The sequence below is a fragment of the Austrofundulus limnaeus genome, unplaced genomic scaffold (genome assembly GCF_001266775.1).
Source record: "Austrofundulus limnaeus strain Quisiro unplaced genomic scaffold, Austrofundulus_limnaeus-1.0 Scaffold87, whole genome shotgun sequence".
NCBI lineage: Eukaryota > Metazoa > Chordata > Actinopteri > Cyprinodontiformes > Rivulidae > Austrofundulus > Austrofundulus limnaeus.
Window position 1 is genome coordinate 1,802,956 of NW_013952489.1, and position 10,821 is coordinate 1,813,776.

Below are 10,821 nucleotides of genomic sequence, written 5' to 3' on the forward strand. Positions count from 1 at the left end.
CACACACACACACACACACACACACACACACACACACACACACATGCGCGCGCCCTCAGGACGCAGCGAGTTGCGTCTCCGCGCGGATCTTGTGCCCCTCGTTTGGCTCCGCGCTCTGACGGAACGAGTCTGGGCTCACGTCATCTTCTGAAGGTGGACCGAACCGAACCGAGGTCTATAAAAGTCGCAGCAGCAGCTCGCGCTCTGTGCGGGAAAACTCACCGGAGAAGGAAACAAGTTCTCTTCAAAAGCCAAAGGATCTGCGGCTCCGCTGCTGAAGGTGGGTCCGCCTCAGGCTGGATTTCCAACAAGTTTCTTAGAAAACTCATGTTCTCTGTTTGAATATTGTTTTTGCCTGTAAATCTAACATGTATCTGAACCGTTTTGTCTTTAACCAAGATTTATTACCTTTAGTGGTGGTGGTGGTGGTGGTGGGGGGGGGGGTCTTTCTGAGCCCCCCAACTGTACCCATAAAGGTGCAGAACTTCATAGACAAGACGGCGCACGCAGACCTGTAAAACTATTTGGAATAGTTGACAGCTTGTCCTCATGTTGGGGAGTTTCCTCAGTCCGGGCTAAAATCTGTGTGAGGAGGAGAGTGGGTGGTTGCCTCCAATTAACAAATAAATAAACAAACAAACAAACACCTATGTTGGTTTATTAAAAACAGCAGAACATTCAGGACAACAAGAGGCTGCGCGTGTTTGGATCAATTCGGATAATGGTCTTTGACGCACCGAGCGGCACCAGAAAACCGTTTAAAAATAACTTGTTGCTTCATTTGATAAAAGTTTTACACGAAATGATCAAACGCATTTTTATATTGTTATTGTTTCTGATTGTTGTTATTTTATATATATATTTATATATGTATATATATTTTATTATAATTTACAAAGAAAGAGAGAGAGAGAAAGGCGCTCGGAAAAGTTTTACGCGCAAGTGGATGCTGAGAACCGGACCAGGACATGTTCCACCTGGCCCAGTTTGGGGTGCTGTCGGCTCTGGCCACCGCGCTCACATCGCTCCTCTCTGCGCTCCTGCTGCTGGTTCTGACCCGGCAGCTGTGGAGTCTCCGCTGGACCCTGACCCGGGACAAGGAGAGCAAGCTGCCGCTGCCGAACGGCTCCATGGGCTGGCCGCTGGTCGGGGAGACCTTCCACTGGCTCTTCCAGGTCAGAACAAGAACTTTTCTCATTCTGTATTTTATATCTGCAGGAAAAAAAATTGAACAAACCGTTTTAGGATGTTTGTAATTATTCTGGAGACACGAGAAGTTCCCACAAGTTCTTGCAGATTCTTGTCCAGGCTGAGTTCTGGTCCCACAACATGTGTGGACTTGATGCTCCTTCCTCTTTCCGGGTGAAATCCCTTCATCCTGCTGCCTTTCTTTCCAGCTCTCCATCTATTCTGTCCTCTCAACTGAAACTTTACAAATCCTCATGAAAAAGGACAAAAATTCTGTTTGATCCTCTTCTTTTTTAAAGCTTAAGGCAGCAGTTCTTCCTCATTTAACATCCTCTCTTTTTCCTCGTCAGAGCAGTGGATTGAATTAATGTTGTTAGTAGAGTTAAATAAAAATATTTATTAAGATGGACATACAGTATGTCCTGAAGTGCGCTCTAAATGTTTTATTATGAAAGAAAGGCGCCAAAACTTCTGAAAGACCAATAAGTAACATGTGAGGAAACCACAATAAAAGCATCTTAAAATAAAATAAAATTCTCTTAAAACGTGAAAAAAAAAACATTTGAAGAAGTTGCACAAGTGTTCACCCCTTAATATTTTGTCTGTTCTGATGGCTTAAAACCTGGAATTTAAAAGGACTTTCAAATGGATTGCCTGTTTTATTTTACACAACTGCCTTTAAAGATGAATTATAGAAGTTGTTGTAAACTAAACTAAAATTAATGTAAATTTGAAAAACATTCTGAACCCCCCCCCCCCCCCAGTATTCTTTTACAGTAACGTTTCAAACCCTGTTGATACAAAAAACAAAGACAAAAAAAAAACACATCCCACATCATGATGCTGCCACCACCCTGCTTGACTGTAGATATCTTTGAGTGTGAGTGGTGTTAGGGTGGAACCACACATGCTGTCCTTTATATTATAACGTTTCTGTTTTAGCACATTCTTTCACATGGGCTTTGGAGTCATTGGAGTTGAGAAACTCAGTCAGTGTCTTTTTCCTGCCACACTTCATGCAGCCCAGTTTATAGTGGTCAGGTCCTCCCATCTCTGCAGACGAGCTGCCAGCTCTCAGGGTTATCTTTGTCATCTGGTTGTTGTGTTTTGTTTTGTTTTGTGACAATTGCCCTCCTTACCTGGTCTGTCTATGATGGACAACCTGCCGTTGGCAGGTTTGCTGTGGTGGCATTATTTTTCCATTTTATTCACTCACCACCATGAAAGGTGGGGGGAATGCCTTTGAATTCATGTCTTTATCAGCATTTTAGCAAAATATCTCATTAACTGAGGATTTGAATGAAACTTTCTGAAAAATATTCCTTAGATGATCTACAGCTGACTAACTTCACCCAGTTAAGGATTGCCACCGTAGCTAATCCGTTTTAGCAAGCACACGATTGTCTATATAAAGCAACTGTAATACTTTGAACACTACCAAATCACACAATATCAACAGTTTGCCTGTAACAATATTTTCAAGAATGTAACTGAACCATTTCATTTCTAAGCATAACGTAAGGTATAAGTGAGGTAAAATGTATTTATATGCTGTAGCACTTTTCAGCAGTAAGGCAATGCGAAGTGCTTTACATGATTTAAAAAATGATACAAGCAAATAAAAAAGACAGGCAGTATGTCATTACACAAATAGGCAGTATAAATATAAATAGGTGAAAAGGTAGAATAATCTAAGACATCACAGCATACTTTCTGTTTATTAACCTTTGGGTTCCCAGTTTCATATTAATAATCACTGATGACTGTCTAACTGGTTTAAGTGTAACTAAGTAATCTGCATAATATACTAAGTAATAAAATAACACACTGCATAAATTAATGACTGTGCAATATACTAACATTTAATTTATAAGTCCCAGAAGGCAGTCACATTTCAGCACTATCTAAGTGTTGCAACAAACAAACATACAACATACAATATAAAATAGTCTTTTTTGTGTAAAATGGTCTTAAACCTGATGCATACATCAACAAGATGTGAGATAGTAGATCAGTGATTATGTCTTTTTGAATGTCTTTCTCCTCTCGTAGTGTAAATGTCAGTAATTATAAAACTTCCCACAGAGTAGCATATGTTGCACATATCTAAGCATATAAATCACAACAGTGATAGCAGGATAAAAAAGACAGGATTTTTACCCAATGAAAACAGAAATTAAAGAAAGGCTTGTTTGATGAGGAGTCGAAGGAAAAACTCTTTATTTTAGGTTAAGAGTGGAGATAAAAAAAAAGTAGACATGGACTTTGATGGCATGTTCACGTCTCAATAGAACCAGCCAATATGCTCCTCGAAGCTGCCCATCTTTCTAATTCAACAACTGGCCTCAAGGAGCAAACCATATTCAGCAAAATGCAGAAGCACTCACCACTCTGCATAAAAAAACACACCGACAAATTTTTGTCGCTTAAAACTGTAAGCGAGTTGTAAGAATGGAAGAATAAATCAGCCTTTAGGCTTGGTTTACATTGCATGTTCTAATGCTCATTTCAGATGTTTGCTCAGCTCCTATTTTTTATGTGCGGTCACTGACATTCTAATTTAAAGACAACTGTCATCAGACTACCGTGTGAACAGTTTGTGGATGCTGCAAATATTGGCATGGATCAATCCTGAAGTTGCTGTGCAATCAGAGCTAGCCTGGTAAAAACCAGACCCTGTCCTTCACTTTCCTTCATTCGAGGGTCTGGACTCGCGGTCGTGGAGAAGTGATTCCTGCTGGAGGCGTGGCCTCTGCTGAAGTGTGTCTGTTGTCGCTGTGAAGGAGGCTAAGCTAAGAAGCTAACTGGAAATCGCGAGCACTGTAAACAACCCTACTGAGAGGAGAGAAGAACCGAGCCGAATGAGACGACTGTAAATGAGAGCTGCTGCTTTGTCAGACAAATTTATTTTAATTTGGAAGCCTTATCAACACGGACTGACTTCATTCATTTCCTCTGCTGCCCTTGCTAAATGACAGGCAGACTAAAACAGAGCAGAAAATCGATGTCATCGTTCACATTTGAACTCCTCCCTCTGTTCACTGATTGGTCTGGTTGAAATTCTACCAAAGAAATATTTGTCTATGGGAGAAATCCCAGGCAGAGCAGTGAAGGGAAACTAAAATTGAGTGGAACTGTTAGGAAGGAAGGGCCAGACTAGTAATATGCATTCCTTAAACCAATGCTCTGAATCTGAAATGAGATTTAATTGTATATGTCATTCAAGGTTTGAAATCTTTCTTTTTACTCTTTAACTTTGATTTCTATTTTTCTCCAACTTTGCCTTTGAAAAGTGTAGAAAATTTATTGAAATTGTGACTTCTAAAATTTTTTAATGAACCAGACAGTGGTGGGCAGCACTAATCCAAAAATTGGTTCCACTAGCCCTAAACACTAACTCAAATATTTAGGTCCCCTAAATCTAAAGCACTAATGCACTGAAAGTTTTAGCAAAAGCTAACTCTAAAGCACTAATGCACTGAAAGTTTTAGCAAAAGCTAACTCTAAAGCACTAAAAGAACCCAGTCAACATGAACATTCTTCAACAGACAACATGAGTCATATATTGCCATGTTGCTCTCTTTAGACCTATCATTGATGTTCCACAGCTGTATTTGGGTTCATACTGTATATTGTCACCTAGTGGATAAGTGACACACATACAAACAAAATGTGTGACAGCTTTCACTGTCAGCTGGTAACATTAATGTTGATCAATAACATTTATAGACATCAGTTAGTGCTTCTAAATTTAGCCTTTAAATTTAGCAAATGCTAATCCACTAATGCATTTTAAAATTAGCAGAAGCCCTAAAGCACTAATCAGTAAATTATTTTCCCTATTAGTGCTTTAATGCTTTGGGGGAACTGTGCCCACCACTGGAAACCGGGGTGAAAACTTATGCTCACACCACTTCTCAGTTTTATAGTTTATTTATCCGAAACTTCCTTTACCCCACCGCAGGGTTCCAACTTCCACATCTCGCGTCGAGAACGTCATGGAAACGTGTTTAAGACCCACCTTCTGGGAAAACCTGTCATCCGGGTCACAGGGGCAGAAAACATTCGGAAGATCCTGCTGGGTGAGCATAGCCTGGTGTGTACACAGTGGCCTCAAAGCACCTGCATAATCCTGGGACCCAACACCCTGGTCAACTCTATTGGAGAACTGCACAAGAAGAAGAGAAAAGTAAGATCCAGGACTGACAACAAACTAAAACAAGCTTCATCTAACCATGCTTGAATCCACCCACTCAACTCTTTATTGGCTGCCAGATAATAATGTTTTATGACTTCTCTTTTTTTTGTTTGCTCATTCACTTTTAAGATCCTGGCCAAAGTGTTTAGCCGGGGGGCTCTGGAGTCCTACCTGCCCCGCCTGCAGGAAATCATCAAGTCTGAAGTAGCAAAATGGTGCTCTGAGCCGGGCCCAGTTGATGTGTACAGCTCAGCCAAGTCCCTGACATTTCGCATTGCAGTCAGCGTCCTGATGGATTTGCAGTTGGAAGAAGAGCGAATCGTTTACCTGGCTAAGATTTTTGAGCAGCTGATGAACAATTTGTTCTCGCTCCCCATCGACGCTCCGCTGAGCGGGCTGCGAAAGGTACAAAACCCTCTCCAGATGTTGCATTATAAATGTTATATCAACACAAAGACATTAAGAATACAATGTGCATTCTTGTATGTCCAGGGGATAAAAGCCAGAGAAATCTTGCATGCCAACATGGAGAAGATCATTGAGGAAAAAATGGCGAGGCAGCAGGCGGAATATGAACATCATGATGCTTTTGACTACATGCTGTCCAGTGCCAAGGAACACGGCCAGCAGCTCAGCACCCAGGAGCTCAAGGTACCAAACTTCACATCAAAGTTTCAAACTAAAATCCCACACAATCTGTTAATGTTCAAATCATGTGTTGGATTTGACACTCAGCCAGCACTACATCAAATTTTAGTTGAAATACTAAGTTTTTGTATTTGCTACAGTAGGTTAGCTGTGGCTTTCATCTTGGAACAGGTTGAACCCAAATGTTCTCCAGTTGTTGATGCACATCCAGTGATTACTTTAATAGTTTTATAAATCCATTGATTGATGAGGTAGTTTTTAACAGTTTGACAAATAAACATATTTTATATTATATATTTGGTTATTGTGTAGATTAAAGTAAGATCAAACTAAAAGCATGAAAAACAAACAAAAAAAATGTGGCCAAGTTTCCCAAAACTAGATAAAAAGTAGAACAATAACATAATATATATAAATGTTCAGGTCATGTGATGTTGTAGTCTAACACATGGGATAAAACCAAAAAATCATTTTGCTTTGGAAACAGTTGGTTTGAAGTCTGGGCATTGACTGGGTCTTTCAGGACATTTACTTGTTAAAGGACTGGAGTGTTGCTCCAGAAATTTGTTTAGGGTCCTTGTCCTGCTGACAGTCTTAACAAATTCTAGAAAATTCCAATAAGATTTCTTAAAAAAAAGGTCCACATCTTAAATCCAAGCTTACCCGTCTTTGCAGATAAAATAATGTCTCAATATCATGATGCTGCCACTGCCATGTTTTACTGTGTGGATAGTGTTCTCAGCAGAAACAGGCATATCTGAGCACTTAGAAGTTCATTCTAAACTGGTCAACATGGGTTAAAAACAGGACTGCTGTGGGTTTTGATCATGTGTTGTGTCAATCTAACCTAACACATTAGATCAAACCAAAACTCGAGCCAAACATTTACTCAGATCTGAAGATGTATCTCAAATCTATATACTCATGTTGGAGATCTAAAAGCAGATGCCTTTAATGTTTCAACTGATACACAATTTAAGTTAAGTCTCAAGTATTTGGAAAGAATTTCAGAGACTTTGTACTGTTGAAAGCATTCCCACTATACTGTAGATCAACACTTGTCACCGGTATTTCGAAAACCTATATATCCAACATCTGTTGAAGTTATTCAACACCCACTTAGTTTAGCAAATAAAGTTCAATTCCATTTGTTTTCCAATTCTGGTCTTTGGGATTCACTGCATTGCACATTTTAAACGTTTGCATATTTTAAGACTTGAGATCTGATAACATACACACTAAGCAGGTCACAGTTTTATCACAGGGCCACACAGAAACAAATCTCTGAATAAAGACAGACTGTTTACACTCACACTTAGTGACAATTTAGAGCTGCAAATTCACCTAACGTATGTTTTTTGGCAACATAATTAGGTTTCTTGATAGAGCGTGATAACAATGTATAACACATTCTTATGTTGGACTTGTAACATATTGACGCGCGCGGGGGTCCGTCCTTGCCGCCCGCGGCTTTTCCGGGTTGCGTCACAGGATTAACGGTTAACTTTAGGGTCTCTGGTTAACATGAGGGATCAGGATTAATGGTTAGCTTTAGGGTCTCTGGTTAACATGAGGGATCAGGATTAATGGTTAAATTTAGGGTCTGTGGTTNTTAACATGAGGGATCAGGATTAATGGTTAAATTTAGGGTCTGTGGTTAAAATGAGGGATCAGGATTAATGGTTAACTTTAGGGTCTGTGGTCACGGATAATGGTTAATTTGAGAGACTGGGGTCAGGTATAGGCTATACATAGCTAATATAGGTTAAATTTAGTGTCTGGGAAAATGGTTAACATGAGGGATCAGGGTTATTGGTTAACTTTAGGATCTGTGTTCAGAGACTCATCCTCCTCTGCTTCATGTCTTACAAAATGGACCGCACGTCAACATTTTGATGCTTGGTCAAGCGTCAATATGTTAACGCGCGCGGGGGGGGGGGGGGGGGGGGGGGGGGGGGGGGGCATGAGAATGGGCTACAATGTATCAGTGAGGTGGGGTTTAGGTGCATTTCTACATTACAACCGTAACAAGACCAGGGAAACGTTCTAGAGCAGTGGCAGTAATGTGACATGATCCTCTAGTGCGTAGCTGCATCTTGATGCAGAAACAGTCATGCCAGGGTGAGCATAGAGAAGGATGTAAGGTAGCTTCTTCAGGATATTAGCAGGAGAAACCTTTTGGCAAGTATTAAGAATATTGAGGATTTTAGCTCAAACTGCCTTTACACTGAATTTACTGGTATCCAGCCATAGTAGTAAAAAGTAATGCAGGTTGGGGGTGGGGGGGATAAAGGGGTTATCATGCAGTGTTTGGTCAAGATCAACTTGACTTCTATTTATTTTGGTCATCAAGGCAACCTATGACCAATTATGGTCTAAGGTTTTCTATTGCTAATAACCAATGTGGGTCCAACTCCTACACTGTTATTACAAATAAATAAATTACATTGACTTCTATGAAGGCATCTATAAAATCAAGTGTTTTGAAGCAGGGAAATAATTGTACAGAGCAGTTGGTCTCAAGGACCAGTTTAGAAAAAATTAAAATTAAAGTCTCCCTATCTGATTTTTATCTCCCAGGAAACAGCCGTGGAGCTCATCTTCGCTGCTCACTCCACCACAGCCAGTGCCTCCACATCGCTGGTTCTGCAGCTTCTTCGCCACCCGGTGGTGGTGGAGAAAGCCCGAGCAGAGCTAGAGGCAGAGGGCCTTAGCTGTCCACAAAACCAGAGCCACAACACATCTTGTGTCACTGTAGAAAAAGAGCAGGATGGCGATGAAACAGAAAGGACCCACCTGCTGAACAGCTGCAGTCAGAATGCAGGCGATAAGTTTCCACAATCCAAGTCTCACATACCGTACCTCACCCTGGACAAGCTGAGCCAGCTCCAGTACATCGGCCGCGTTGTCAAAGAGGTGCTCCGCTTTCTGCCGCCAGTCTCTGGTGGTTACCGGACAGCTCTGCAGACATTTGAACTCGATGTAAGTCTTATTCTAAGTTAGGAAAATACTTTTGTCTCTTGTTTACTTTGACAAACGATGATGAACTGACAAACAATCAAGCGATCATGAGATATTTTGCTAACAGGCACACAAACACAAAATGGTGAAAGCATTATCATCCAATTTTTGTTTCTCTTTCTATTCTCTGACAGCAGCAACCATGTGACATTGTGAACAATGTATTTATTTACTTAAGTCATAAACACAAAGAAAGCTCTAAAAAGCTGGATAAAAAATCAGTATAAGTGCACCACAATACGGTGGCAGTGCAGACTGAGCATTAGCATAATGTTGCAAGGGATTGCGTAACATTACTGAAGGGTCACTTCTATTTAAGTTTTGTTAATGTAGTGTATGTGTTTCTGTATGTGTGAACTTTTCAACATGACTAATAAATCCGATTGGTATTTGCGATCACAAACACAGACTTATGTTACCAAAGTCCAGTGGAAAATGAGAGAGAAATTCCAGGTGGAATGCTTATATGGAATGCTCATATCTTTCAGACATATATGTCTGAAAAACACAATTTATTCAAATAAGTAATTAAGAAAATAAAATGTTTTCCATAAATCCCTAGAGGGGAAATTAGTTCTCTGCAATTTTCCCATCACACTTGTGAGCACACGTGGGGCAGTGGACTGCCATATAAGTTGATGGGGAGTAGCTAGGTGGGGAGGGGGGAGGGGTTCGTCAATGAGAGTTGCTCATCCACATTTTTGTTGTTGGTTTGGGGAGTTGAATCAGCGACCTTCTGATCATCGATCATGGCTGAAGGGCATCGTCCTGTCTCCAGTCAAATCTACATAGGCATTCTTGACTATTCTCTACCTTGTATACAATTGTGGAGCAACATATACAGTGTTGCTTACTAATGACCCTTAACCCCTGCTGTTTGCTTACTAATGACCCTTGACCGCTGCTGTTTTCAGTCTGTGTGTGCAGATGAGACATTAAATGTATTATTAAACAAAAAATCTATAACAATTAAATCAATGTAAGATATAATCGCTGATTGGCTTTTCTTTTATTATTGACAGGGCTACCAAATCCCCAAAGGTTGGAGCGTCATGTACAGCATCCGGGACACGCATGAGACTGCACCGGTCTTTCAAAGTCCGGAGCTGTTTGATCCGGACCGCTTTGGCCCCGAGCGGGATGAAAGCCGATCATCTCGGTTCAGCTACGTGCCTTTCGGTGGTGGTGTGCGGCGCTGCGTTGGGAAAGAACTGGCACAGATCATCCTTAAAACTCTGGCAGTGGAACTGATTGGAACCTGCAAATGGACCCTGGCTACAGGGAACTTCCCAAAAATGCAAACAGTGCCTATCGTTCATCCCGTAAACGGGCTGCATGTACGATTCTCCTACAACCACTGACTTTCATTTATAAGACTGACAGACTTTCTCAGAACTCATCAGGTGACAATTTATACATATGGAAACGCTCTCCAAGCAAAGAGATTGAACTTCTCTAGACAATTTTTATCTTCCCAGACTGCTCACCTGCAATTATTCAATGTCCTTTTAGGATGAAAAACCTTTCAAACCCTCTTTTTGTTGTAGTATAATTGAACTACCTGCTTAAATCACCTGTTAGTGTTTTGATTACTTCAGAGGTTTTATTCTTTACAAGCATTTTAACTTATTTTTATATTCAGGTATTATAATTATTTTTTTACCTATGTACTTTCAAACAGGATCTGCCCACCTAATGGACTGCAAACTAAACAGCAAAAGGCTTTGCTCAGAGCTTTTCAATGGAAACAAAATATATACTGTAAA

At 40.5% G+C, this 10,821-nt stretch overlaps 1 protein-coding gene across 1 annotated transcript; it reads left to right on the plus strand.

Annotated features, from left to right (window-relative positions):
* The first annotated feature begins 64 nt into the window (after positions 1-64).
* cyp26c1 (cytochrome P450, family 26, subfamily C, polypeptide 1) lies at positions 65-10,814 on the plus strand. The gene is made up of 7 exons (XM_014012021.1): positions 65-280; positions 904-1,175; positions 5,153-5,377; positions 5,516-5,791; positions 5,879-6,037; positions 8,615-9,016; positions 10,078-10,814. Exons 2-7 carry the CDS (start codon positions 969-971, stop codon positions 10,414-10,416), a joined length of 1,608 nt encoding a protein of 535 aa, XP_013867475.1. The 5' UTR covers positions 65-280; positions 904-968; the 3' UTR covers positions 10,417-10,814.
* Positions 10,815-10,821: the final 7 nt, after the last annotated feature.

What these genes read in the sequence shown, in the direction of transcription:
- cyp26c1 (XM_014012021.1), top strand. Translation starts at nt 969, where the DNA reads ATGTTCCACCTGGCCCAGTTTGGGGTGCTGTCGGCTCTGGCCACCGCG. An exon ending in TCAGCACCCAGGAGCTCAAG is followed by an intron (nt 6,038 to 8,614) that starts GTACCAAACTTC and finishes TTTATCTCCCAG; the next exon opens with GAAACAGCCGTGGAGCTCAT. An exon ending in TGCAGACATTTGAACTCGAT is followed by an intron (nt 9,017 to 10,077) that starts GTAAGTCTTATT and finishes TATTATTGACAG; the next exon opens with GGCTACCAAATCCCCAAAGG.